Below are 23,060 nucleotides of genomic sequence, written 5' to 3' on the forward strand. Positions count from 1 at the left end.
TTGCTGGCTATTCCAATCTTCAGTGCATCAGGTACTCCTTGCTTTCTTCTTGTTCGATTCTTTCCACCCTTCCAGAATCTGGTTTACCTTCGTCTTTGTAGCTTGGTCTGATTCTCCCAGCTTAGAGAGTGTGCACTCTCTGCCCTCAGGGAATTTGGAACTTGGGGTTCAGAACATGGCATAGTCAGTGATTATCCAGCTAAATTGTAATCTGTGCATGCATGGACAAGGCATAGGTTTACTTTGATTTTTTATTCCTTTCAGTGCTGCCTAGCCATATAGTCTGTACTTGGTAAAACCACTGGGGACTAAGGGGGTGATTTGTTATTTTGCTGAATTCAAGAAAGAGAAGGTGAAATTCATACTAAAAAATGAAAGGATTGGCTGCATTTGGAGGGAATAAAGTGTGTTCCAAGTTTGCTGTAGAGCCTAGTGGTTGAAAAGGATAGCTAACATCAGTGCCTGTTTCCTCTGTCCAGGCAACATGCTAAGTTCTTTATGGGCAATATCCCAGCCAGTCCTGTCCCTCCTTTCCTAACCTGTAACCTCCTCCTAACCTCTTCTAACCGGACTGATGATAATTCTACTTCTCAGTGTTAAGAGGATTGCATGGGATAATGTGGCACAGTGCTTAGTGCTCAGAAAGTGCTCAATAGAGTAGTTGTGGCTGTAGATTTTGTTGTTACGTCCAGTGTCATGATGAAGAGTTGGCACTTGAATATGAAGTTGTGTTAATTGACCTTGAATCTCATTCTTTGTCTCAGTCCATGCTCATTCTAGATTTCCCAAAAACATAGCTTTCCTGTTCCTGAATTCTCACTTTTGGGCGGTCCTTGTACCTCATTTAGCCTTAAGCTTTGTTATTTCTCACATCCATTCCTGTCTGTCCTCATCTAGTGCGCACATACACCCCTGCACCCCCTCCCCCAGTGCTGTGGTTCTCTATAGCTCTTTTTTTTTTTTTAAAGATTTTTATTTATTTATTTGACAGAGAGAGATCACAAGTAGATGGAGAGGCAGGCGCAGAGAGAGAGAGGGAAGCAGGCTCCCTGCTGAGCAGAGAGCCCGATGCGGGACTCGATCCCAGGACCCTGAGATCATGACCTGAGCCCAAGGCAGCGGCTTAACCCACTGAGCCACCCAGGCACCCGGTTCTCTATAGCTCTTAAGTTGACTGAGGGACAGAATTTCCTTGCTGGTCTATTTCCAGATTTTCTTCTCCTTTGTCATCTCCACTGCTGTTAGAACACTCTTTCTAAAACACAGATTTGTTCTCTTAATCTTCGGTTTAAAATGCAGCCCTAGACCTCCATTCCAGGATCCCCACAGGGTCCTCCCTGTCCTCTCACCCAGTAGATGCTCTACAAATGCGGACCGTGACTGAGGACAAAAGACCACATCTCAGGAATTCTTTCTATACCGATGATAACCAGAAATTAAGGTTTCAAACTAAGCTGTCTTTTTATTATTTATTTGATTAATTTTAAAAAAGATTTTATTTTATTTATTTGATAGAGAGATCACAGGTAGACAGAGAGGCAGGCAGAGAGAGAGGGGGAAGCAGGCTCCCTGCCGAGCAGAGAGCCCAATGCCGGCCTCGATCCCAGGACCCTGAGATCATGACCTGAGCCGAAAGCAGAGGCTTAACCCACTGAGGCACCCAGGCGCCCTAAGCTGTCTTTTTAGTGGTCTGGAAATAGGGAACAAAAACTGAGATTTTATTCACCTTTGGAATGTCACTAGTGAGTGCCTTTTGTTTTATTTAAATTTAATATTTCTGTTTTTATTAAATCAGTATTAAAATGTAATTATATCTACAGTGCAACCTCTAGTTCCTCTTTCAGTATTTACATGCTCATCACTAACAAAGACAGTGGGGTCAACCGTAACTAATTATGATGTTAGCAAAAAGCCAAACACATGTGTTTTGTGTTTTGTGTTTTTTAGAATGGAAACTATTTGTTTTTACCAAATTGAAAGAGCATTCCTAGTTCAAAGAACACATGGCAATACTATCTTTGTGGCCCCCTTACTCCTGTGCTGCTTTGTCTCACTTCCTGGCAGAGACATTGTGGTTGAGTGTTTGCAGGGTAATCCTAGATATTTTTTATGAGCATTTGTGTGTACTAGATTTGCCAGTTGGACAGGGCTGCTGAACTGATTGCATCCCATACTACCCCCCCACCCCACTGCCAACCTCTAGGAGCAAGTGTTCTTACCACTTTTACAGATGAGGAAAACAGAAGTGACTTGCTCAAGGTCACATCACTAGTTAATGGGAGCATCGGGGTTCAGCCCAGGTCTGTCTGGCCCCAAACACATGCTCTAACTAGTCATGTAATGCTGTCGAAACACTCCTCAGTTTGCTGCTTTTAATGAAAACAGGTTGATCTTTTGTCTTTAGCTTCTGGCATGAAATTAGCTTTCTAGATGTAGGAATGTCGTGTGGCTGGTTGGACCACGTGAAAGCACAGTTGATAGAAGTTGGGATGTGGCGGGGAAGGTGGGGCCGTTGGATTCTCATCTGACAAGGAAAACTTCGTAGACGTTGTGTGTGTTTGCACCCGGAGAACTGCAGAGCCAACAGCGTTGTGCAGTTATATCAGGAGTCCATACAAGAGCTGAAAGTGATGGTGAAGTGTTTGGCTGGCCAAGGGGCAGAGCCTTCCTGATGTCACTCTGGTTCTAGAAGGAAAGAATTTGGAGCCTCTCTGCTCCCTGTTTTGATTACATTTGCCTAGCATGCTCAGTGCTCTTTCCTTCAAGTGCTTCATTGGGTTAGACACAGCATGATCTCAAAAGGACAGCCTCCTCATGTCCCTTCATCAAGCTAGGAACAGAATTCGTGACTGGTTCTGTTCTACTAATTAAAAAAAATTTTCCAAGGGATCCATAACTTTAAAAATCAGAGAATAAAAGGACTTCTGACAGAAAGTTCTAGCCTTCCTCATACTCCTTTTCTTCCTCTAAACTGAATGTTTATCCCTTTGCTTGCCCCGCCAATTCACATGTTGAAACCCAGTTCCCGATGTGATGGTATTTGGAGGTGCTTAGTTCATGAAGGTAGAGCCCTCATACAAGGGATCAGTGCCCTTATAAAAGACACCCCACAGAGCTCCCTGGCCCCTTCAGCCACATGAGGACACATTGAGAAGACAGCCATCTGTGAACTGGGAAGCAGGCTTTCACCAGATGCTGAGTCTGTGCACCTTGATCATGGACTTCCAGTCTCTAGAACTGTGAGAAGTGTTGTTTATAACCCCCACACCCCCCACCCATGTATGGTATTTTGTTACAGCAGCAGGAGCAGACGAAGACCCCATTCCCCTCAGTTGCAGCCGCATTAATTCTTCCCATGACTTCTCTTTTCGTTACTCTGGCAGTTACTGTTGAATTTCTAAAGAATAGTGCTCGTCCATTTAGACTTCTATTAGCTTTATGCTGTTGGATGCGGGCGTAGCTCCCTTAAACTAGCTCCTCCATCTTCTTTCTCCCTCATTCATGTAGTTATACACTATTTTAAATTCCTGTATTGGTTATCTTTTTAACTTAAAAAATTATTGGAATTCTCAGACTCCCAAGACATTTGCTCAAAAGACATGAAGTGTTATTTTACTGTTTATAGTAGTCCGCTTGGGCTGCCATAACAAAATAACACAGATTGGGTGGTTTAAACAACAGAAATGGTTGGGTTTTTTGTTTTCGGTTTTAGTTTTGGTTTTGGTTTTGTTTTGTTTTTACAGTTCTGAGGGCTAAGAATCCAAGGTCAAGGTACCAGCATGGCTGATTTCTGGTGAGGACTCTTCCTGGCATATATAAGGCTGCCTTCTCCCTGTGTCCTCCCATAGCCTTTCCTCTTGTTTATGCTGAGAAACAGAGATTTTTCTGGTGACTCCTCTTAAGAATTCACCTGTCACATTGGAGCCTTAGCTGGCTGACCATCTCATTTAACCCTAGTTACCTCCCTGAAGGCCCAAACTCCAGTTATAGTTCCATTGGGGTTAGGACTTCAGCGTGTGAATTTGGAGGTGAGAGTGGGGTGCTGAGGTACAAGTCAGTCTATAACACTATTTTAATTTGCATTTTCCTAATTACCAGGGAAATTGAACATCTTTTTGTAATGGGGGTGATTCAACTTTCCTCTTTGTAAATTGCTTGTCGTATCTTCTGCACAATGAGGACAGAGTATCTTACTGATTTCTAGCATCTTTTTATGTAATCTGGATACTCAGTATACATTGCACAAATCTCCCATTCTCTCACCTGCTGTGTTAGTTTCCTATTGCTGCTCTAACAAGTTACCACAAACTAAATGGCCTGAAATAACACAGATTGTTTTGTTAAAGTTCTGGAGGTCAGAAGTCTGAAATGGGTCTCGCTGAGCTAAAATCAAGATGTCAGAAGGGCTGCGTTCCTTTCTGGAGCTTCTAGGGAGAATGTACCAGACAGAGAACCGGTTCTGAACTCAGGTCTGTCTGCTTGCTGATCAAAAATTAATACTCTAGAGACAAGTGACAGTGAGAAAGGAAAGTCACTTTAGTCAGGAAGCTGGCAACTAGAAGGCAGGTGGACAGACATCTCAAAAACCGTTTTCCCTGTCCAGGCCAAGCTGGAAGGATTTTAGAGGGGAAGACATGGGAGAAGGGAGGGGGCTGCATGCAAGAGAAGCAGGTGCTTGGATGGTGAGTCCAATGTCGGGACCCTGAATAGACTTGCTGGCATCAGTGACAGCTGTTTTTTTTTTTTTTTTTAAAGATTTTATTTACTTATTTGACACAGAGACAGATCACAAGTAGGCAGAGAGGCAGGCAGAGAGAGAGAGGGGAAGCAGGCTCCCCGCTGAGCAGAGAGCACGATGTGGGGCTCGATCCCAGGGTCCTGGGATCAGACCTGAGCCGAAGGCAGAGGCTTTAACCCACTGAGCCACCCAGGCGCCCCAGCTGTTTTTTTTTTTTTTTTTTTTTTAAGATTTTATTTATTATTTATTTGACAGAGAGAGATCACAAGTAGACAGAGAGGCAGGCAGAGAGAGAGAGGGAAGCAGGCTCCCTGTCGAGCAGAGAGACCGATGCGGGGCTCGATCCCAGGACCCTGAGATCATGACCTGAGCCGAAGGCAGCGGCTTAACCCACTGAGCCACCCAGGCGCCCAGTGACAGCTGTTTTTTAAATGTGGTCAGGCCTCGTCTTCTGGGAAAGTTTGGTCCTTCACTTCTGAAGGCCAGTGGTTTGCAAATCTTAAGAGGTTGGGTCTGCTACAGACTGAGGGAGTTAGGTCAGCAAGCCGAGAGTGAGTAAGCTTGAAGTGAGTTTGCCCTTCAGACCGGTTGGAGCGCTATCACAATTTCATTTTGGAGGTTTTATGGGGGAATCCATTTTCTTGCCCTTTCCAGCTTCTGGAGGCCACCTGTGTCCCTTGACAATACCACGTGTGAGGGAGGATGTGGAGTAACCGCAGCCAGACTCTCACAACGCCCGTTGCAATGTGGAACTGGAGACCCCGGCAGTGTCTGATAAACACACCTGCCCTATGATCTGGTGATTCTCCTCCAGATGTCCCCAGTTCAACGGGCACAGGCCCACATTTGAGAATGTTTATCGGGGCTTTATTCATAACAGTCTCAGGCAGGAAACAGCCCAATCATTCCTCCCCGAGAGGATGGATAATGCAGTACTGATACGTGTAATGCCATGCAGCAGGAAAAAGAGCTGATACATGCAAGAACATAGACGAGTGTCGGGAGCATTAGGTTAAGGAAAAACTCAGAAGAGAGCGATCCTCAGTGATTCCAGTGGTATGATGTGAAAGTAATCCATGATAATACAAATTGGAATGGTAATTGCCTTGAAGAAGGGAGGGATTGACACCAAAGAGGCAGGAAGGAACTTTCTGGGGTGATGAAAATGTGTATGGAGGCACCTGGGTGGCTCAGTTGGTGAAGCATCTGCCTTCAGCTCAGGTCATGATCTCAGGGTCCTGGGATGGAGCCTCAGTTGGGCTCTCTGCTCGGCAGCAGTCTGCTGTTCCCTCTCGCTCTCCCTCTGTGCCCTCTCTGTCTCTCAAATAAATAAAATCTTTAAAAAATTTTTTTTTAAAAATGTGTATTGATTGATCCAGCTGGTAATTATGCGGGTATATATACATTTGCAACATTTCATTGAGTGATACTATTAAGCTTGGTGCAATTATTGTGAAAAGTGTGTCTGTTGAAAGTACTTCTTTAAGGAAAAACATTTTATAAGATAGGGCCTATCTGTTCCTGAAAGATTTGGTAAACCTGGCCCACAAAACTGCCTGAGTTTGGGGTCTCCCCTGGCCCTCCCCGACACTCCTGACTTGGAAGCAGGGATAGGGATGGTTCTTTTTTATTATCAATTTAGTTTCTTTAATACTGTAACCTTCAGGACTGTTTCTTCTTCTTCTTCTTCTTCTTCTTCTTCTTCTTCTTCTTCTTCTTCTTCTTCTTCTTCTTCTTTTTTTTTAAGATTTTATTTATTTGACAGAGATCACAAGTAGGCAGAGAGGGAGAGAGAGAGAGAGGGAGGAGGAAGCAGGCTCCCTGCCCAGCAGAGAGCCCCATGCGGGACTCGATCCCAGGACCCTGAGATCATGACCTGAGCTGAAGGCAGAGGCTTAACCCACTGAGCCACCCAGGCAGCCCAGGACTGTTTCTTCTTCTTTTTTTTTTTTTTTTTTTTTTTCACCATATCCATTATTTTTAATGTCCAGCGTTTATAATACGAGGGCCAGAGCGCTCTCCCCACCTCAAGTTTATAAGTTTTCGATTGGCTTGTGAGGCCAGTAGGGATACTTCTTCTTGTCTAATTTGGTTTCTGGGAAGGCTTCATTCAGGTCCTCAATGGTCATCTGATCAAACGGAATTATGTTCCTTAGCTTCTCCAGCTGTTTTTCGTATTCCACAATCCTGGCCTTTGAGAGAGACAAAAACTCAGCACAACTTTTCACATCTTCTTTTTCTTCAGCGTCCACCTGAACAGTGTATTTATCCTCTGGTACAGGAATCTTCAGGGCATTGAACTTCTTCTCAAAGTCATCTACCAAGCCAGCCTTCGCCACATTGGCCTTATAGTAAGCCCAGTCGATAGCAGGGGGTTTCTCAGGGAGAGTAGCCAACTTGGAGGTAAGCATCTCATTCCAAGATTTCAGGGAGTTAGCAATGGCCTTCTGGTTTCGGGGTATGATCTCCCCAAAAGCTACCCAATCAATGGTTTTTAGAGCAAGTTTTCGCCCAGCCATCTTGAGATCCTTCACCGACCCCGGCCGCCCAGAGTCCACAGCAGCAAGGAACGGACCAGGACTGTTTCTTCTTGAGTTAGGTTTGGTAACTTAGGTTTTCTGAAAAAATTCTTTTCACCTAAGCTTTCAAATTTATTTGGTGTTAATGTTATTTGTAACACTTTCTATTTTTACAACTGCAACTGTGATCTTTTTAATTTAGAATATTATTTGTGTGGGTCTTTTATTTTTGTTAGGCTTGCAGAAGATTTTTGTTAATCATTTCAATGAACCAGAGTTTGGTTTCATATGCTCTTCTCAATTATGTCTGTCTTCTGTTTTATTAATTTCTGCTTATATTGTATTCTTTATTTTGATTTGCCTCTAGCTACTCATTTGGACTGCTTAACCCATACTTGTTAAACTTTCTTGTTTTAAAATAAATAAATTTAAGACTCTGACTTTTAAGTATTGTGTTAACAGCAACCCACAAGTTTCTTCATGTGGGTTTTTCATCTCAGTTATGTTTAATGATTCTGATTGTGATTTCTTTGTTAAGCCTTGATTATTTGACTGATTTTTAAGAAATTATAAATTCATGGCACCTTTTTAAATGATTATTTATTTATTTATTTATTTGACAGAGAGAAATCACAAGTAGGCAGAGAGGCAGGCAGAGAGAGAGGAGGAAGCAGGCTCCCTGCCGAGCAGAAAGCCCGATGCGGGGCTCGAACCCAGGACCTGGGACCATGACCCGAGCCGAAGGCAGCGGCTCAACCCACTGAGCCACCCAGGCGCCCCTTAAATGATCCTTTTTATTGGTGATTTAATGACAGATGATCAGATGATCAGATGGTCTTCATAATATCAATATTTTGGTATTTGTTGAAATATACTTTGTACGCTGGTACTTGGTCAATTTTTATAAATGTTTATCTGTTCTTAGGAAGAATATGTGGTTTTTATTTGCTGGGTAAGACCCCTGTCTTTTAGCTTAAGCTTACTATTGTTACTATATAAATAGACTCTATTTTTATTGTTTTTTTTTGTCTGTTTGATAATCAGTTTATGATAAAGTCTTGATGAAATCTCCCACTAGGGCAGTGGATATTTAAATTCATTTTCCCTGATTTGGTTGATTTTTATTTCCAAGACACTGTTAAGTATTTACTAGTTACTGATTTCAGTTATCTTCTTGTTGGGTTATTGTTTTTTTAATTATTTAGGTAAGGTGCATCTCTGTCCCCACCAGTGCATTTCAGTTTTCCTTAAGTTGTATTTTCATTGGACATGCCTATTACTTTTTTTTTTTTTAAGATTTTATTTGACAGAGAACACAAGTAGGCAGAGAGGCAGGCAGAGAAGAGAGAGAGAGGGGAAGGAAAGCAGGCTCCCTGCTGAGCAGAGAGCCTGATGCGGGGCTGGATCCTAGGACCCTGGGATCATGACCTGAGCTGAAGGCAGAGGCTTTAACCCACTGAGCCACCCAGGCGCCCCTGGACATGCTTATTATTATACCTGCCCGTGTGTGTGTGTGTGTGCGTGCGCGCGCGCAAATTTTTGCCATTTTCCCTCACCCTGCCTTTTGGTGTGTTTTTTGAATGCTTTGGGTGTGTCTCATAAATAACATGTAGCTGGATTTTGATAGTTTCTCCAATCTAATAATCTCATTCTTCTATTTATTTAATTTTTTAAAAGATTTTATTTGTTTGACAGAGAGCACAAGTAGGTAGAGCAGCAGGCAGAGGGAGAGGGAGAAACAGGCTCCCCACAGGAAGCCCAATGTGGGACTTGATCCCAGGACCCTGGGATCATGACCTGAGCCAAAATCAAGTGAGACACTTAACCAACTGAGCCACCTGGTGCTCCTAGATGTCCCCCTTTTTAATGATACTAATCATGTTGGGTTAGGACCTACCTGAATGATTTCATTTTAACTTGATTACCTTTGTATTATAAAGATCCTGTCTCTAAATACGATCATATTCTGAAGGGTGGGGATTAGCTGAAGGTTAGGACTCTAAAACATCTTTTTTGAGGAGGTACTAATTCAACTTATACCTTTAAAATAGATGAAGGCAGCCTATAGAGGGGGACCTTCAAACTTTTGGGACTTCAAAATCTTTGGCCCCACATCCGTCTCTACTTTTTGGGACACAATATGCTACCCTAGGTGGACTGTGCCTCTTGTTTTTGCCCCCCTCAGGCTTTAGCACAGTGGAGGGTCTTCTATGTAAGTAGCCTGGGCCATGCCAACCACAGTTGATATTGGGTATGGTCCCATGACTAAATGTGTGTGCTCTTCCTTTTCTTGCCTGATTTCTTCCCTTCTGGTCTTCCTGTCTTGAAATGGTATGGTGAGCACCACCCAGCTCATCTTGAGGCTGACTGCACCTGGATGGGACAGCTCAGAAAATTGGAGCTGGACTTTGGTGTGATGTGTCGGTGGAGAATTTTGGAATCAAGGACTGCTTACTGGGGGCAGGGTGGCTTCTCTGGCTCAGTAGCATGTGTGCCCCAAGCCTGTTGCTATGACGTGTATGTTTGTGTCCTCTCCCTATTTAATTATTGAAGCTCTAATTACCAGTGTGATGGTATTTGGAGATAGGGCCTTTGAAAGGTAATTATGGTTACATTAGGTCGTAAGGGTGGGCCCCTATGATGGAATTAATGTCCCTATAAAAAGAAAGAGAGGCACCAATCTCTCTGTTCAAGTGCATGTATCAGGAAAAGGCCCGTGAGTACATAATGAGAAGATAGCCATCTACAAACCAGGAAGGGCCCTCACCAGTCACCGAATCTGCTGACACCCTGGTCTAGGAATTTCCAGCCTCCGGAAGTCTGACAAATAAGTGTTTGTTGTTAGGTTACCCAGACTATGGTATTTTGTCATAGCAATCCAAGGTGACCGAGACACCAGTGGAGCGGTTCCCATTCTTCTCTCTCTCCTTCACCTTGTGATCTTCAGACCAAGCCAGGGAATCTTGTCTAGGGAGAAGGGAACCTTTTGTATTGATAGCTCACCCACGTGGTTCATGGGATGTGTGTGTGCACTGTTGTGTTTAGTGAAATGTGGGAGAAGCCCTGTGTTTGGAGGTACACGGTGTGTGTGGAGTATTGCGTTTGTGTCATTTACTCTTTAAACAAGTAAGTTTTGAGTGAATTATGTACTGGGTTCTGAGCTCTCACCTCTACCACTTCATGAAAGCCACCCTTGTCAAGATCACCAGGGTCAGTTCTTGCTCCTCATCCTACTACACCTGTGGGCTGCACATGACATACCTCATCATAGGGTCAATATGTCCATCTAGACCAGCGCCCTCCAAGGTTTTCTGCTGTTTCAGTGCTTGTCCTTAGACTGCTTGACTGGTTGCCTCTCATTTGCTAGACCTCTTCATATTGAAATCCTCCCAAGGCTCAGTCCGTGGAGTATCACTCCCTTATGATCTTATCCAGTAACATGTTTTGGAGCAGGCTGCTGTCTCTCAAATTGAGATCTGCAGACTGGACCTTTTCATTGAACTGCTCATTCTCCACTTGCTCACTTGACATTGCTACTTGGAAACCATCTGTGTGCATGCACGAATGCACAAACTGCACACACTCAGTCAAAACTAACTATTAACACTTACCCTGCCCTATTTTTTCTTTCTGCATCTCAGTTAATACTCAGGCCAAAATTTTTAAAGTTGACTTTTAATTCCTTATATCCCACATCCAATCCTTTGGCAAATATTTTTAGATCTTCCTTCAAAATGCAAAGAATCTTAACCTCTCACCGCCTTCAGCATAGCTCAAGCCATCAACGCCTCTCGTTTGGAAGACCACAATTGGCTGATACTTGGTCTCAGCTTCTGCCTTTCTGACCCTACAGTCTCTTCTCAACACACCAGCCAGAGTGATCCTATTAAAATTAAAGTCGAGGTGTCAGCTCTCTCCAAACCCTCGCCATTGCCTCCCAGACCAAGCAGAGCAAAAGGAGGAATGTTGGAATTATCAGACCAGGAATTTCTAAAAACTGTGATTAGTATCCTCAGGGCTTTAATGGAAAAAGTTAGACAACATGCAAAACGCAGATGGATAATGTTAAAGAGAGAGATGGTAATTCTAAAGAAGAATCAAAAGAAATGCTATGGGTGAGAAGAACCAAAAAAAAAAAAAAAAAAACAAAAAACAAATGAATCCTTTTGATGGCCTCATAAACTGACTGGACAGGGCTGAGGAAAGAACCTCTGAGCTTGAGAATATGACAAAATATCTAAAACTGAAAAGCAAGGAGAAAAAAAGACTGAAAAAATCACAACAGAATATCCAAAAACTGGCACAACCATAAAAGGCATAATACACGTGTAATGGGAATGTCAGGAGGAGCAGAAAGAAAGGAACAGATGAAATATTTGAAGTAATAATGACTGAGACTTTACCCCAATTAATGTTAGACATCAAACCACAGATGAAACTCAGAAAATATGAAACAAGATAAATGTCAAAAGAATGATACTCAGGAGGAACATCTGGGTGGCTTAGGCGGTTAAGCATCTGCCTTCACTTCAGGTCATGATCCTGGGGTCCTGAGATCAAGCCCTGCATTGGGCTCCCTGCTTGGTGAGGAGCCTGCTTTTCCCTCTCCCTCTGTGTCTCCCCCCGATTCATGCATATGCGTGTACGCACCACGCACTAGCTCTCTTGCAAATAAAATCTTAAAAAAAAAATGACGCTTAGGAATATCATCTTCAAACTTTAGGAAGTCAAAGATAAAAAGTCTTAAAAGAAGCCACAGATAAAAATACTTTGCCTATACAGGAACAAAGGTAAGAATTATATCTGATTTCTTCTTAGAACCCATGCAAGGAAGAAGATGGGAGTGAAACATTTAAAGTATTGGAAGAAAAACCCACCAACCTAGAATTCTGCATCCTGTGAAATTACCCTCCAAAAGAGAAGAAATGAAGACTTTCTCAGACAAACCAAAACTGAGGGAATTTGTTGCTAGTGGATCTGCCTTGCAAGAAACTAAAAAAAGTTGTTCCTAGAGAAAGAAAATTAGATGTTCAGAAACTTTGATCTACATAAAGAAAGGAAGAGCATCAGAGAATGAATACATGATGGTAAAATGAAGACTTGTTTTTCTTAATCTATTAGCTGTTAGATAAAAAGTAACACATTTATACACAGAGACACATATATAAAAAGGATATACTATGTATAAATGAAATGAATGTTAGCAATGGTACAAGGGATAGGAGGGGAATTAGGAATATTTTGTTATTTATAAGGTACTCCTACTACCTATGAAGTGGTATAATTTTCTTTGAAAGGGAAGTTGGATTAGTTGTAAATGTATGTTGCCACTAAAAACAGTTTAGAGGAGCCTGAGTGGCTCAGTTGGTTGGATGTCTGCCTTTGGCTGGGGTCGTGATCCCAGAGTCTTAGGATTGAGCCCTGCAAAGGGCTCCCAGGATGCTCAGTGGAGAGTCTGCTTCTCTTTCCACTCCCCCGGTCATGCTTTCTCTTTCTTTTTTTCTCTCATTCTCTCAAATAAAATTCTTAAAAAGATAAACAGTTTAAAAAGAAGTATAATTGATATGCTAAGGAAAATGTGAGAATAGAATCCTATAAAATGATTTAAACCACAAATGGCAAAAAAAAAAAATCAAGGAAAACAACAGTAAGAACAAGATAAGGGCAACAAGTAGTAGTAAAATATGGTAGATATTAATCCAACTACAGATATACCTTGTTTTATCGATACTACACTTTTTACAAATTGAAAGTTTGTGGCTACCATGTGTCAAGTCTTTTGGTGCCATCTTTTCCAACAGCATTTTTTCTCTTGATGTCTCTGTCACATTTTGGTAATTCTTACAGTATTCCAAACTTTTAAATTATTGTTAGAGTGATGTGTGATTGTTGATTATGACTTACTGAAAGCTCAGATGATGGTTAGCATTTTTAGCAATAAAGTTTTTTTTAAATTAAGGCATATACATTGTGTTTTAGGCATATTGCTATTGCATGGTTAACAGAGTACAGCTTAGTGTAAACATAACTTTTATATACAATGGGAAGGCAAAATTCATTTGTATTGCTTAATTGTGACATTTGCTTTATTGCAGTGGTGTGGAATGAAACCCATAGTGTCTCTGAGGTATGCCTGTATTGCATATCAGTAATCACTTTAAACATCAATGGTCTTAAGTGCATCAGTCAAAAAAGAGAGATTGTCAGAGTGGATAGAAAAGTAAGACCCAACTACATGTTGTCTATAGAAAACTCACTTTAAATATAAAAATACACATAGATTTAAAGTAAAGGGTTGGAGAAAGGTCTTCCATGCTGCCATTAATCAAAGGCAGTAGGTGTACCTATGTTAATTTCACACAGTTTTAACTTCACAGCAAAGAAAGTAAACAAGGATAAAGAGGGGTATTACATAATGACAAAAGGGTCAGTTCTCCAAGAGGATGTAGTAGTCCTTAAAGTGTATGTGCCTAACAACATATAGGCAGAATATGTGAGTCAAGAACTGATAGAACTGCAAGGAGAGATTGATGAATACACTACACATTCTTCTCAAGGTCACATTGGAACGTTCTCTATGATAGTCCATATTCTGGGCTATAAGACATGCTGTGACAATTTTAAAAGAATAGAAATCATATAATGTCTGCTCTCAGACCACAGTGGAATTAAAATAGAAACCATAAACCAGAAAGACAGCTGGAAAATCTCCCAAATACTTGGAGATTAAACATACCTTTAAGAAAGATTTTGGTTTTTTGTTTATTTGAGAGAGAGAGAGAGCAAGCGTCAGTGGTGGGGAGAGACAGAGGGAGAGGGAGAAGCAGACTCCCCACTGAGCAGGGAGCCTGACATGGAGCTTGATCCCAGGATCCTGGGATCACGAGCCAAAGACAGACACTTAACTAACTGAGCCACCCAAGATGCCCCAGTTTAGAGTAGAAATCTGTGAAACTAAAGGTGGGAAATCAACAAAATGAAAATCTGATTATTTGAAATGGTTAGTAAAATCTGTAAGCCCTAGCCAGACTAAGAAAAAAGAAGACACAATATTTATCAGAAATGAAAGGGGACATCACTACAAGTCTCACAGACGGGGCTTGACTAGGAGTAAGGCATCCTAAAAGGTAATTGCCAGAGAAAGGTAAAATTAGGCTCATACAGATCACGTTAAAATGAACATGTGTTTTGTTTTTACTTACATAGGGAACGAGGCACATGTTCTAAACAGTTCAGATGAAGTAAAAAAGCTCACATTTATGTGATGAAAGGAATTGAATTGCAAATCTGGGCAAACTGATTTTTCTAGAGGGAAGAGAAGTCCTTGGGAACTACCGGACAAACAGTTTGCATGTGTGCCTGTCACCCATAGTTTTACAGAAAGCTGTACAATAGGTCAAGACAAGGAAGGCTAGAATCTGATAACCTGGAAGGTTGTGCTGGATGGATAATGCAGTGTTTTTCTGAAACACTATTTTTCTTCTGAAGACTTTCAGATAAATCAAGTAAACTAAAATTTCATTAACTTGAGCTCATATAAATTGGTGAGCCAATGTGACTCAGGAAAAGTTGGAATTAGGGAACTTCCCTAAGAAAATATCGTAGGAGATGCTAGCTCTGTTTCTGTTTACAGCTTTGCTCTGATTTAGTCACTGGATAGATACCCTGTGATCAGCCTTTCTTATGCACACAGGGAGAACCTAGCCCGGTAGGGTATGCTGCTTCCCTGCCAGTCTGTGGATCTGAGAAGTGACCTATCATCGCCTTGTACTCTGGCTTGGGGGCCAGAGGCCAAACCAAGCCTTGAGTCCTGGCGAAGGTTCTGCAGCACCTGCTGCCCTGGCCTGTGACCTTCCTTGGGGGAGGCCTGTCCACCTTGCTGGCTCTTCTGCATCAGGAGCACTGAGGCTGTGTCTTTGATAATCCTGTCCTTCCTCTTCCCAGGCATTTTAGAGACATGCTTGGAAAAAGACCATTCTTGGGAGACATGAGGGAAATGGGCTGTCAGTGAGACGACAAGATGAAGAGACTTGAATGTGAGTAAAGCCACAATGGACAATGAAGTTAAGAGTATGGAAGCAGGGGCGCCTGGGTGGCTCAGTGGGTTAAGCCGCTGCCTTCGGCTCAGGTCATGATCTCAGGGTCCTGGGATCGAGCCCTGCATCGGGCTCTCTGCTCAGCAGGGAGCCTGCTTCCTCCTCTCTCTCTGCCTGCCTCTCTGCTTGCTTGTGCTCTCTCTCTGTCAAATAAATAAATAAAAAATCTTAAAAAAAAAAAAAAAGAGTATGGAAGCAAAACGGCATGAAAGAGCAGAGAGGAACTACGTTGTTGGAACTACGTTTCTCCTGGACAGAAGTTACGAAGGCAAAGTTTTCATTCACATAGTTAAATGGGAGTAGTGAAAACAATGTACTGGATTTTAAATAAGAGCAAATCTTAAAACAAAACGAAATCTATGTAATTAGCAGATCATCCTTTAAGATTGTGCATCCTACTTTTCCATTGCAATAGCCTTTCTTAGGAAGTATTAATGAAAATATACTTGGCCAAATAAGGTACTTATAAGGAAGTCTGTTACCTTTTCTCCCATCCTCCTTTTTCATTTTTCCGTTTGGTGAAATACAAAAAAAACCCTGTGATTTTATCATGGGATGAAAAAGAACTGGGAGGCCCACTAGCAGTTTTTCCCTCTTTTGCTTTGATCATATCCGGTAACTGCTGACATTAGCTGTAGTGAGGAAGAAAAATAGCCCTGGATCTACTTAAGGAGCAAGCTGGGACCTAGATATACTGTTCCAGTATAATGATTCTGGATAAATGCTGCTTTGTGTGCTGAGAGAGTGTTCTACAGGATCAGTGGTCGCATTGACTAACACCCTTATCAAGATTGTTGTGTTTGCTGGGTACCTGGGTGGCTCAGCTGGTTGGGCATCAGACTCTTGATTTTGGCTCAGGTCATGATCTCACGGTCATGATCTCACAGAGCCCTACAGCTCTGTGCTTAGCAGGGAGTCTGCTTGAGATTCTCTCTCTCTCCCTCTCCTTCTGCCCCTCCCCCAATCATGCTCTCCTAATAAATAAATACATGTCTCTAAAAAAAAAGACTTGTGTTTGCATATCTGTTTTCACTTCTGGTTGAATATAAAGTGGACATTTGGGTGATATCTTTTTAGCACTTAAACAACAAAATGACTTTATGTTGTTTGAGGAACTCTTTTTTTTCCCCAAAGTTTTTGTTGTTATAAATGTATTTAACCATTTTTAAGTGCACAGTGGTATTAAGTAAATTTTTACTGTTGTGCAGACATCACCACCATTCACCTCCAAAACTCTTTTCATCTTCCCCAACTGAAACTCTATCCCAATTAATAAAAACTCCCCTATCTCTCCTCTCTCCAGTCCCTGGCAGCCACCACTCTGCTTCTCTCTCTTACGATTTGACTCCTAATACCTCATATAAGTGGAATCTTAACAGTATAGGACTTTTCAATGACTGGCTTATTTCACTTAGCATAATGTACTGACTTTAAGAGGCAAGTGAACTAAGTTTATTTGGCTTAGTCTCAGCCTCTGCTATTCGTGGAGCTCTTCTGACTAACTAAAGTTGTTCTAAACTGAAGGAAGAGTTGTCCCCTTTTTGATTCTACAAAGTAACTCTGAGTGGCTCCTATCAAGGGTATCACACCCAGTATGTATGCTGTATTTTAAGTAATTGTAAATTACAACCATTTTGGAGAACAGGTGAATGGTATCCATTAATGTTAAAAAAAACACACCCAGGTCAAGAACTCTTCTAGACATTTACTCTGAAGAAATGGTGGTAAAGGAGACATTTGTAAGAATGTTTGCTATAACACATGTCTAATATTAGAAACCAAAACCATTAAATGACCATCAGTAGGGAGTAGATAAATAGAATATATAGTAGATTACTATATAGGAATTAAAACAAATTCATTCATACACTCATTCACCAAGTAGTTATTGAGAGTTTTATACCAGCTGCTCATCTAGCTATCGGGTTTACGGCTGTGAATAACACAGATAAACCCCTCTCTTCAAGGAGTTTCTAATCTCGTGGGGAAACCGGTCCTCAACAGGATCCGTGAAATAAGATTGTATGGTGGACAGTGATAAGGGCCAAGAAGAGAGAATAAAGCAGAAAAGGGGGATGATAAGGGTTAGGCATGGGGTAGGGCATGAAAGCTCGTGGTGTGACCGGGAGCAAAGATCTGAGGAAATGAGGGATCTAGCTTTGCTGAGGAGGAGTGTTTTGGGCCATGAAACATGAGACTGAGGGTGGGGAAGAGAGAGGAACAGAACAGAGCCTGGCTGGAATAGTGAACAATCCGCATCAAAATGGACTGAGCTGTGTGGAAAAAATCAAATTGTAATGTATGCAGTAGCACACCATTTTTTTTTTTAAGATTTTATTTATTTATTTGAGAGCGAGCACGAGCTGGGTGAAGGGTAGAGGGAGGAGCAAACTCCCCTCTGAGCAGGGAGCCTGACGTGGTGCTCATGACTCAGGACTCCGGGATCGTGACCTGAGCCAAAGGCAGACTTTTTTTTTTTTTTAAAGATTTTATTTATTTATTTGACAGAGAGATCACAAGTAGGCAGAGAGGCAGGCAGAGAGAGAGGGGGAAGCAGGCTCCCTGCTGAGCAGAGAGCCCCATGCGGGGCTCGATCCCAGGACCCTGGGATCATGACCTGAGTCGAAGGCAGAGGCTTTAACCCACTGAGCCACCCAGGCGCCCCCAAAGGCAGACTCTTAACTGACTGAGCCCGCCAGGTGCCCCAGTAGCACACCATTCTTATTAACAGCTTCTAGAGTAGGGGTTCTTAATGTGAATAAAAATACATATGATTGTAAAAGAAATCAACTATATTGAAATAGTAAATTTTTTCAACAGGTTTGTGCTATGAAAGTGCTTGGTTCTCAGAGCACTAGGTAGCAAGGCAGTAAATACACAGGCAAGTTCAAGTGTCATCCTTTAAAGAGCCATCAGTGTGAAGGCCATCATGGCTCATTTGAATGGGGCTTTATGCCATCTGTGGGCTGGCCTTTGACTAACCCCCCTGCTTCCATGTGTCCATCAGGTGTAGGGAGTCACAGAGAGTAAAATATGTAGCTGGACCATTGATGTGAGAACATAGGACCTGGCCATTTTGAGTCTGAACAATTTAACTACCAGGCACAAAGCTGCAGCAGTTGCTTGGCTCCATCACCTCAGCACTTCTAGACAGTCTGACAGCTGGTCTGGCACCTCTGTGATCATTTCAAGGTTGTGTGAGCATAAATATTTTAAGTTATCTCTAGGAGCTGTAATGTGAGAGGGAAATCTGAATGCTCTTGGTGATGAAGTCAAAGATACTACTGATATTTTAATGCTCTTGCCTACACTTACGGCTGAAAGACATGATGAATTTTGGTTAGAAGTTAGTTAAGCTAAAGGTGATTTTTTTTTCTGTCCAAATTCCAGGATACTCTGATACCTGCCCATGAATGCCAGGTTAAGAATCTTGCTCTAAAGCAATATATTTTTCAAGGCTACACACACACACGCACACACACACATTTATAAACGCACTAAATTTGTGATTGTTTTTGGTGGGTCTAGGACTAGGGGTGGTGTATAATATGTTATAGAAATAGAGAATGTGTTATAAAAATAATCATGGTATTCGTAGTAGAAAACCAACCCCCAAACCCCTTAATATCCAGCAAATTTTGTAGACCAGATTCCAGTTCTTTCTATGCATCTACCTCGGTGGTCCTGTTTATTGATAGAAAAACAGCTGTTATGACAAAGGTAATGTCCTCGCTTGGCCAGTGTAATTATCTGGGCTCAAATCCCAGCTTAATTTCTAAATGTGTTTATGCCAAATAATTTATTTTATAAATGTTTGTGTACTTTAAAAAAAAGGCTTTGTTGGGGCGCCTGGGTGGCTCAGTGGGCTAAGCCGCTGCCTTCGGCTCAGGTCGTGATCCCAGGTCCTGGGTTCGAGCCCCACATCGGGCTTTCTGCTCAGCGGGAAGCCTGCTTCCTCCTCTCTCTCTCTGCCTGCCTCTCTGCCTACTTGTGATTTCTCTCTGTCAAATAAATAAATAAAATCTTAAAAAAAAAAAAAAGGCTTTGTTTACACCTTTTTGCTTCTTTTTTTTTTTTTAAGATTTTATTTATTTATTTATTTGACAGAGAGAGAGAAATCACAAGCAGGCAGAGAGTCAGGCAGAGAGAGAGGGGGAAGCAGGCTCCCTGCTGAGCAGAGAGCCCGACGCGGGGCTCGATCCCAGGACCCTGGGATCACGACCCGAGCCGAAAGCAAAGGCTTTAACCCACTGAGCCACCCAGGCGCCCCCACCTTTTTGCTTCTTAATAGCAGTAACGGTTAAGCAGATTCCTGCTGCAGACCCACACTTCTCACTAGTTGTGTGATGTTGGACAAGTGATTTTACCTCTTTGCTTTGGTCCCTTATCTAAGAAAAGGGAATAGCAGTAGTATTTTTATCACGGGGGAAGGATGATTCAATGAGTCAATATATATGAAGCTCCCAGAAAGGTGTCTGGCACATAATAAAGACTCAGTAAATCTAACTCTTATTCCTCTTCCTACTTCTTGTCCTCCTTCACCTCCTAGACCTTGGGAAATTCATCCTACCTGACTCATGCGCTGTAGTCAGCATCCGCCATTTTTCAGGTCTCCTTCAAGTTAGCAAATGTTCCTTTAGCGTCTGCTGTGTGCAGTGTGCCTGGAGCCCCCTTACATCTGTTCGATTATTTGTTTGAATGTTGGAGATACACTGGGAAAAAGACCATAAGTCCAGAATCTGCCCTTGCTGAGATTTAATGAAGATGTTTTCTAGATGTAAAGTGCATGAAAAGGCAAGAGTGCCTGCCTCTCCCTAGGAAAGGGGAAATAGGCTTGGGGGGGGGGGTGCTTCTGCTTGAGCTGAGTAGAGATTTGCCTACACTAGGAAGGCTGCATGACAGTCTAGGCACTTGTGCTTCCTGGACAGAACACGCTCTTGCTTCTTCGGGGCCTTCATAGATGGTGTGGCTTGGGCATGGTGTGCCTGTGGGATGTTGCCAGGTAGGTCTGTGCTTTTATTTCCCCTCAGCCTAGACTCAAGTGAGCTGATACTTGCATTTTAGGAAGGTAGCGGTGGAAGGCAGTGTGGGAGAGGGTCTGAAAGGGGAGACTGGAGGTAGGAAGGCCTGTTGGAAGAAGAGGCAAGTGACCTTGGTAATGGTGTGGGCTAGGAGAGCAGGGGACAGGAGCACCTTTGCTGGCCACCTGACCCTCTGCCGTATGGCTGCTGCCCAGACAGTGCCCAGCACGCAGGACTTGGGCTGCAAATGCTTTCCAAATAAATGGGTGAGACACGCGAGAGACAGATTTAGTGCCCCAGTTTCCAGCTCCATCTGCCCCATGGATGGTGGGAAGTTAACTGGAGGCATAGTGTGGAAAGAGGGGTGAATTTGAGGGGAAGACAACGGAGTCCGATTTGAGTATGTTGACTTTGAGGTGCCCTTGACCTCTGCATAGTGGCTGGAAGTCTAGAGTCATGATCCCAGAAATGGAAGGGGTGGGTAGAGGAGCAAAAGGAAGGTCACGGAAGAAGCCCTTGCATCTCCAACCAGACCATCATCTGTTTGCCAGACTGCTAGCAAATCTGTATGTCTAGCCAGGCCTTCCCTCCTGAGCTCCTCCAGATGGTGTTCCCTCATACTGCTTCACTCACCGTGCTTAAGGTAGAGCTCACCACTTCCCAAAACGTGGCTTTCCTCTTGATTTTTCTATTCTTTCTGATAGCCCTGGAGCCTTTCTGTTACTGGCCAAAACTGTAATGTTTTCTCTTGGACAAAATTTAATAAAATTTCAACTCCTCAGAATGCTTAAAATTGAAGGTTCTAGGGGTACCTGGGTGGCTCAGTGGGTTAAGCTGCTGCCTTCGGCTCAGGTCATGATCTCAGGGTCCTGGGATCGAGTCCCGCATCAGGCTCTCTGCTCAGCAGGGAGCCTGCTTCCCTCTCTCTCTCTCTCTCTGCCTGCCTCTCCGTCTACTTGTGATCTCTCTCTGTCAAATAAATAAATAAAATCTTTTTAAAAAATTGAAGGTTCTAACTTCTCTTGAGTTTTGTTCGAAGGGCCTTTTTAAAAAAGATATTTCTAGGGGCACCTGGGTGGCTCAGTTGGTTAAGTGTCTGCCTTTGGCTCAGGTCATGATCCCGGAGTCCTGGGATCAAGCCCCGTGTTAGGCTCCCTGCTCAGTGGGAAGGCTGCTTCTCCCTCTCCCATTCCCCCTGCTTGTGTTCCCTTTCTCTCTCTTTCTCTCTCTCTGAGATAAATAAATAAATAAATAAATAAATAAATAAATAAATAAAATCTTAAAAAAAAATCTAAACTATTACCTTTTGAAAATTTTATTTTACTTTATTAAACATTTTCTTTTCTTTGAGTATAGTTGACTCACAATATCGCATTAGTTTCAGGTGTACAATATAGTGGTTCAGTGTTTCTCTATTGTATGCCATGCTTACTGCAATGCAGCCTCCATCTGCTCAAATATCACCTAATAGCTTTTTCCGCCATTCTCTTCTTGCTTCTAGATCTTCCTGAGGCTCATTCCCTCACCCCCATTAGGTCTCTGTTCAAGTGTGACCCTTTTGGGATGCTTTCTCTAATCTCACTTTATCCCTAATAGCACCCTTCATCTTTGCCAGGCTTGATTTTGTTGCATATCATTTAGTACTATATGATTGGCTAATTTTTTTTTTTTTTACACTTATCATTACCTGCTCTTAAAAAAAAAACCAAAAACACAACTCTCCCTCACTAGAATGGAGGGGAGCAATGTTGTCCTTTTTACCATTATATTTCTGGTCCTTTGCAGGCATTTGCAACCATGTGTGATATATTGTGTTAGGTCCATTCACAAATTTGGAAGCTTAGGCTCCGCCGAGTCAGTTATAGAAGGTCAGGGTCACATGGTTTGTAAATGATAAAGCCAGTGACTGCTTCGCTGGGGATTTTTATACTTGTCAAGCTGCCTTCTAAGTAAGACAAATTATTATAAGCTTGTATTTTCACTCACCAGAGGGACCAAACTCCTCAAACGGAATACATTAGTGGAAATAGTTGTTATAGTTGGATATTTCTGATCATTTAAAAAAATACTTTTTTTTCCCCAAATTCAGGAGGATATGGCAAAAAAAGTGGTCGTAGTAAAAAATGGAGGGAAATGCTGAAGCTGCCCCCTGTCAGCCAGTGCAGCAAGCTTAGACATTTCATTGGTGAGTAAGCAGTGCCAGCCTGGAGATCGTGTCTGGCATTGTACCATTTGTTAGATGTTATTCTTTTAAGAAGTAATATGTACTCATTGTTCTGTATGGAACAAAAGAGTAATATAGTAAATGTTCCTCTGCCCTTGACCCCACTAATCATCTAGAAGTAAACATACAATTTTCTAGTTTCATCCATGCTGTAGTTTGAATCAGTACTTAATTCCTTTTTTTCTTGGCAAATAACATTTCACCATATGCATATATCACTTATTTATCCATTTGTCAGTAGATCGATGAGCTGTTTAAATTTTTTTGTCTATTATGAATAATGCTGCTAGAAACATTCCTGTACATGTGTTTTCTTTGTGGTAGGGTATACATAAAAATTACCATTTTAACCATTTCTAAAAGATTTTATTTATGAGAGAGAGAGAGAATGAGAGTGTGCACATGTGCTGGGGAGGAGCAAAGGGAGAGGGAGATAAGCAGACTCCCTGAAGAGCCTGGAGC

The 23,060-nt window shown here is 42.3% G+C and overlaps 2 protein-coding genes across 15 annotated transcripts in view; one reads left to right on the top strand and one right to left on the bottom strand.

Moving 5' to 3' along the window:
* GRK4 (G protein-coupled receptor kinase 4) overlaps window positions 1-23,060 on the top strand; it is a 103,312-nt gene that overhangs the window by 3,891 nt on the left and 76,361 nt on the right. For 4 of the 14 annotated variants that reach the window (XM_047718691.1, XM_047718687.1, XM_047718686.1 and 1 more), the window contains exon 2: window positions 22,464-22,559. The exons of 3 other annotated variants lie outside the window; for them this stretch is intronic. In XM_047718691.1, the coding sequence (XP_047574647.1) occupies window positions 22,508-22,559 (52 nt within the window). In that variant the 5' untranslated portion in view covers window positions 22,464-22,507. Of the gene's footprint in view, window positions 1-1,156; window positions 4,470-12,075; window positions 12,345-15,201; window positions 15,294-22,463; window positions 22,560-23,060 lie in introns of those variants that run through there. 7 more of the 14 variants (XM_047718689.1, XM_047718690.1, XM_047718692.1 and 4 more) reach the window with 6 other exon arrangements.
* Window positions 6,707-7,316, bottom strand: LOC125093488 (ATP synthase subunit d, mitochondrial-like). The gene has a single exon (XM_047718722.1). It carries the CDS (start codon window positions 7,255-7,257, stop codon window positions 6,772-6,774), a length of 486 nt encoding a protein of 161 aa, XP_047574678.1. The 5' UTR covers window positions 7,258-7,316; the 3' UTR covers window positions 6,707-6,771.

The sequence above is a fragment of the Lutra lutra genome, chromosome 2 (assembly GCF_902655055.1).
Source record: "Lutra lutra chromosome 2, mLutLut1.2, whole genome shotgun sequence".
Lineage (NCBI taxonomy): Eukaryota > Metazoa > Chordata > Mammalia > Carnivora > Mustelidae > Lutra > Lutra lutra.

Bases quoted from the DNA above. Each gene is read 5' to 3' on its own strand.
- LOC125093488 (XM_047718722.1), bottom strand. From the start codon at position 7,257: ATGGCTGGGCGAAAACTTGCTCTAAAAACCATTGATTGGGTAGCTTTT.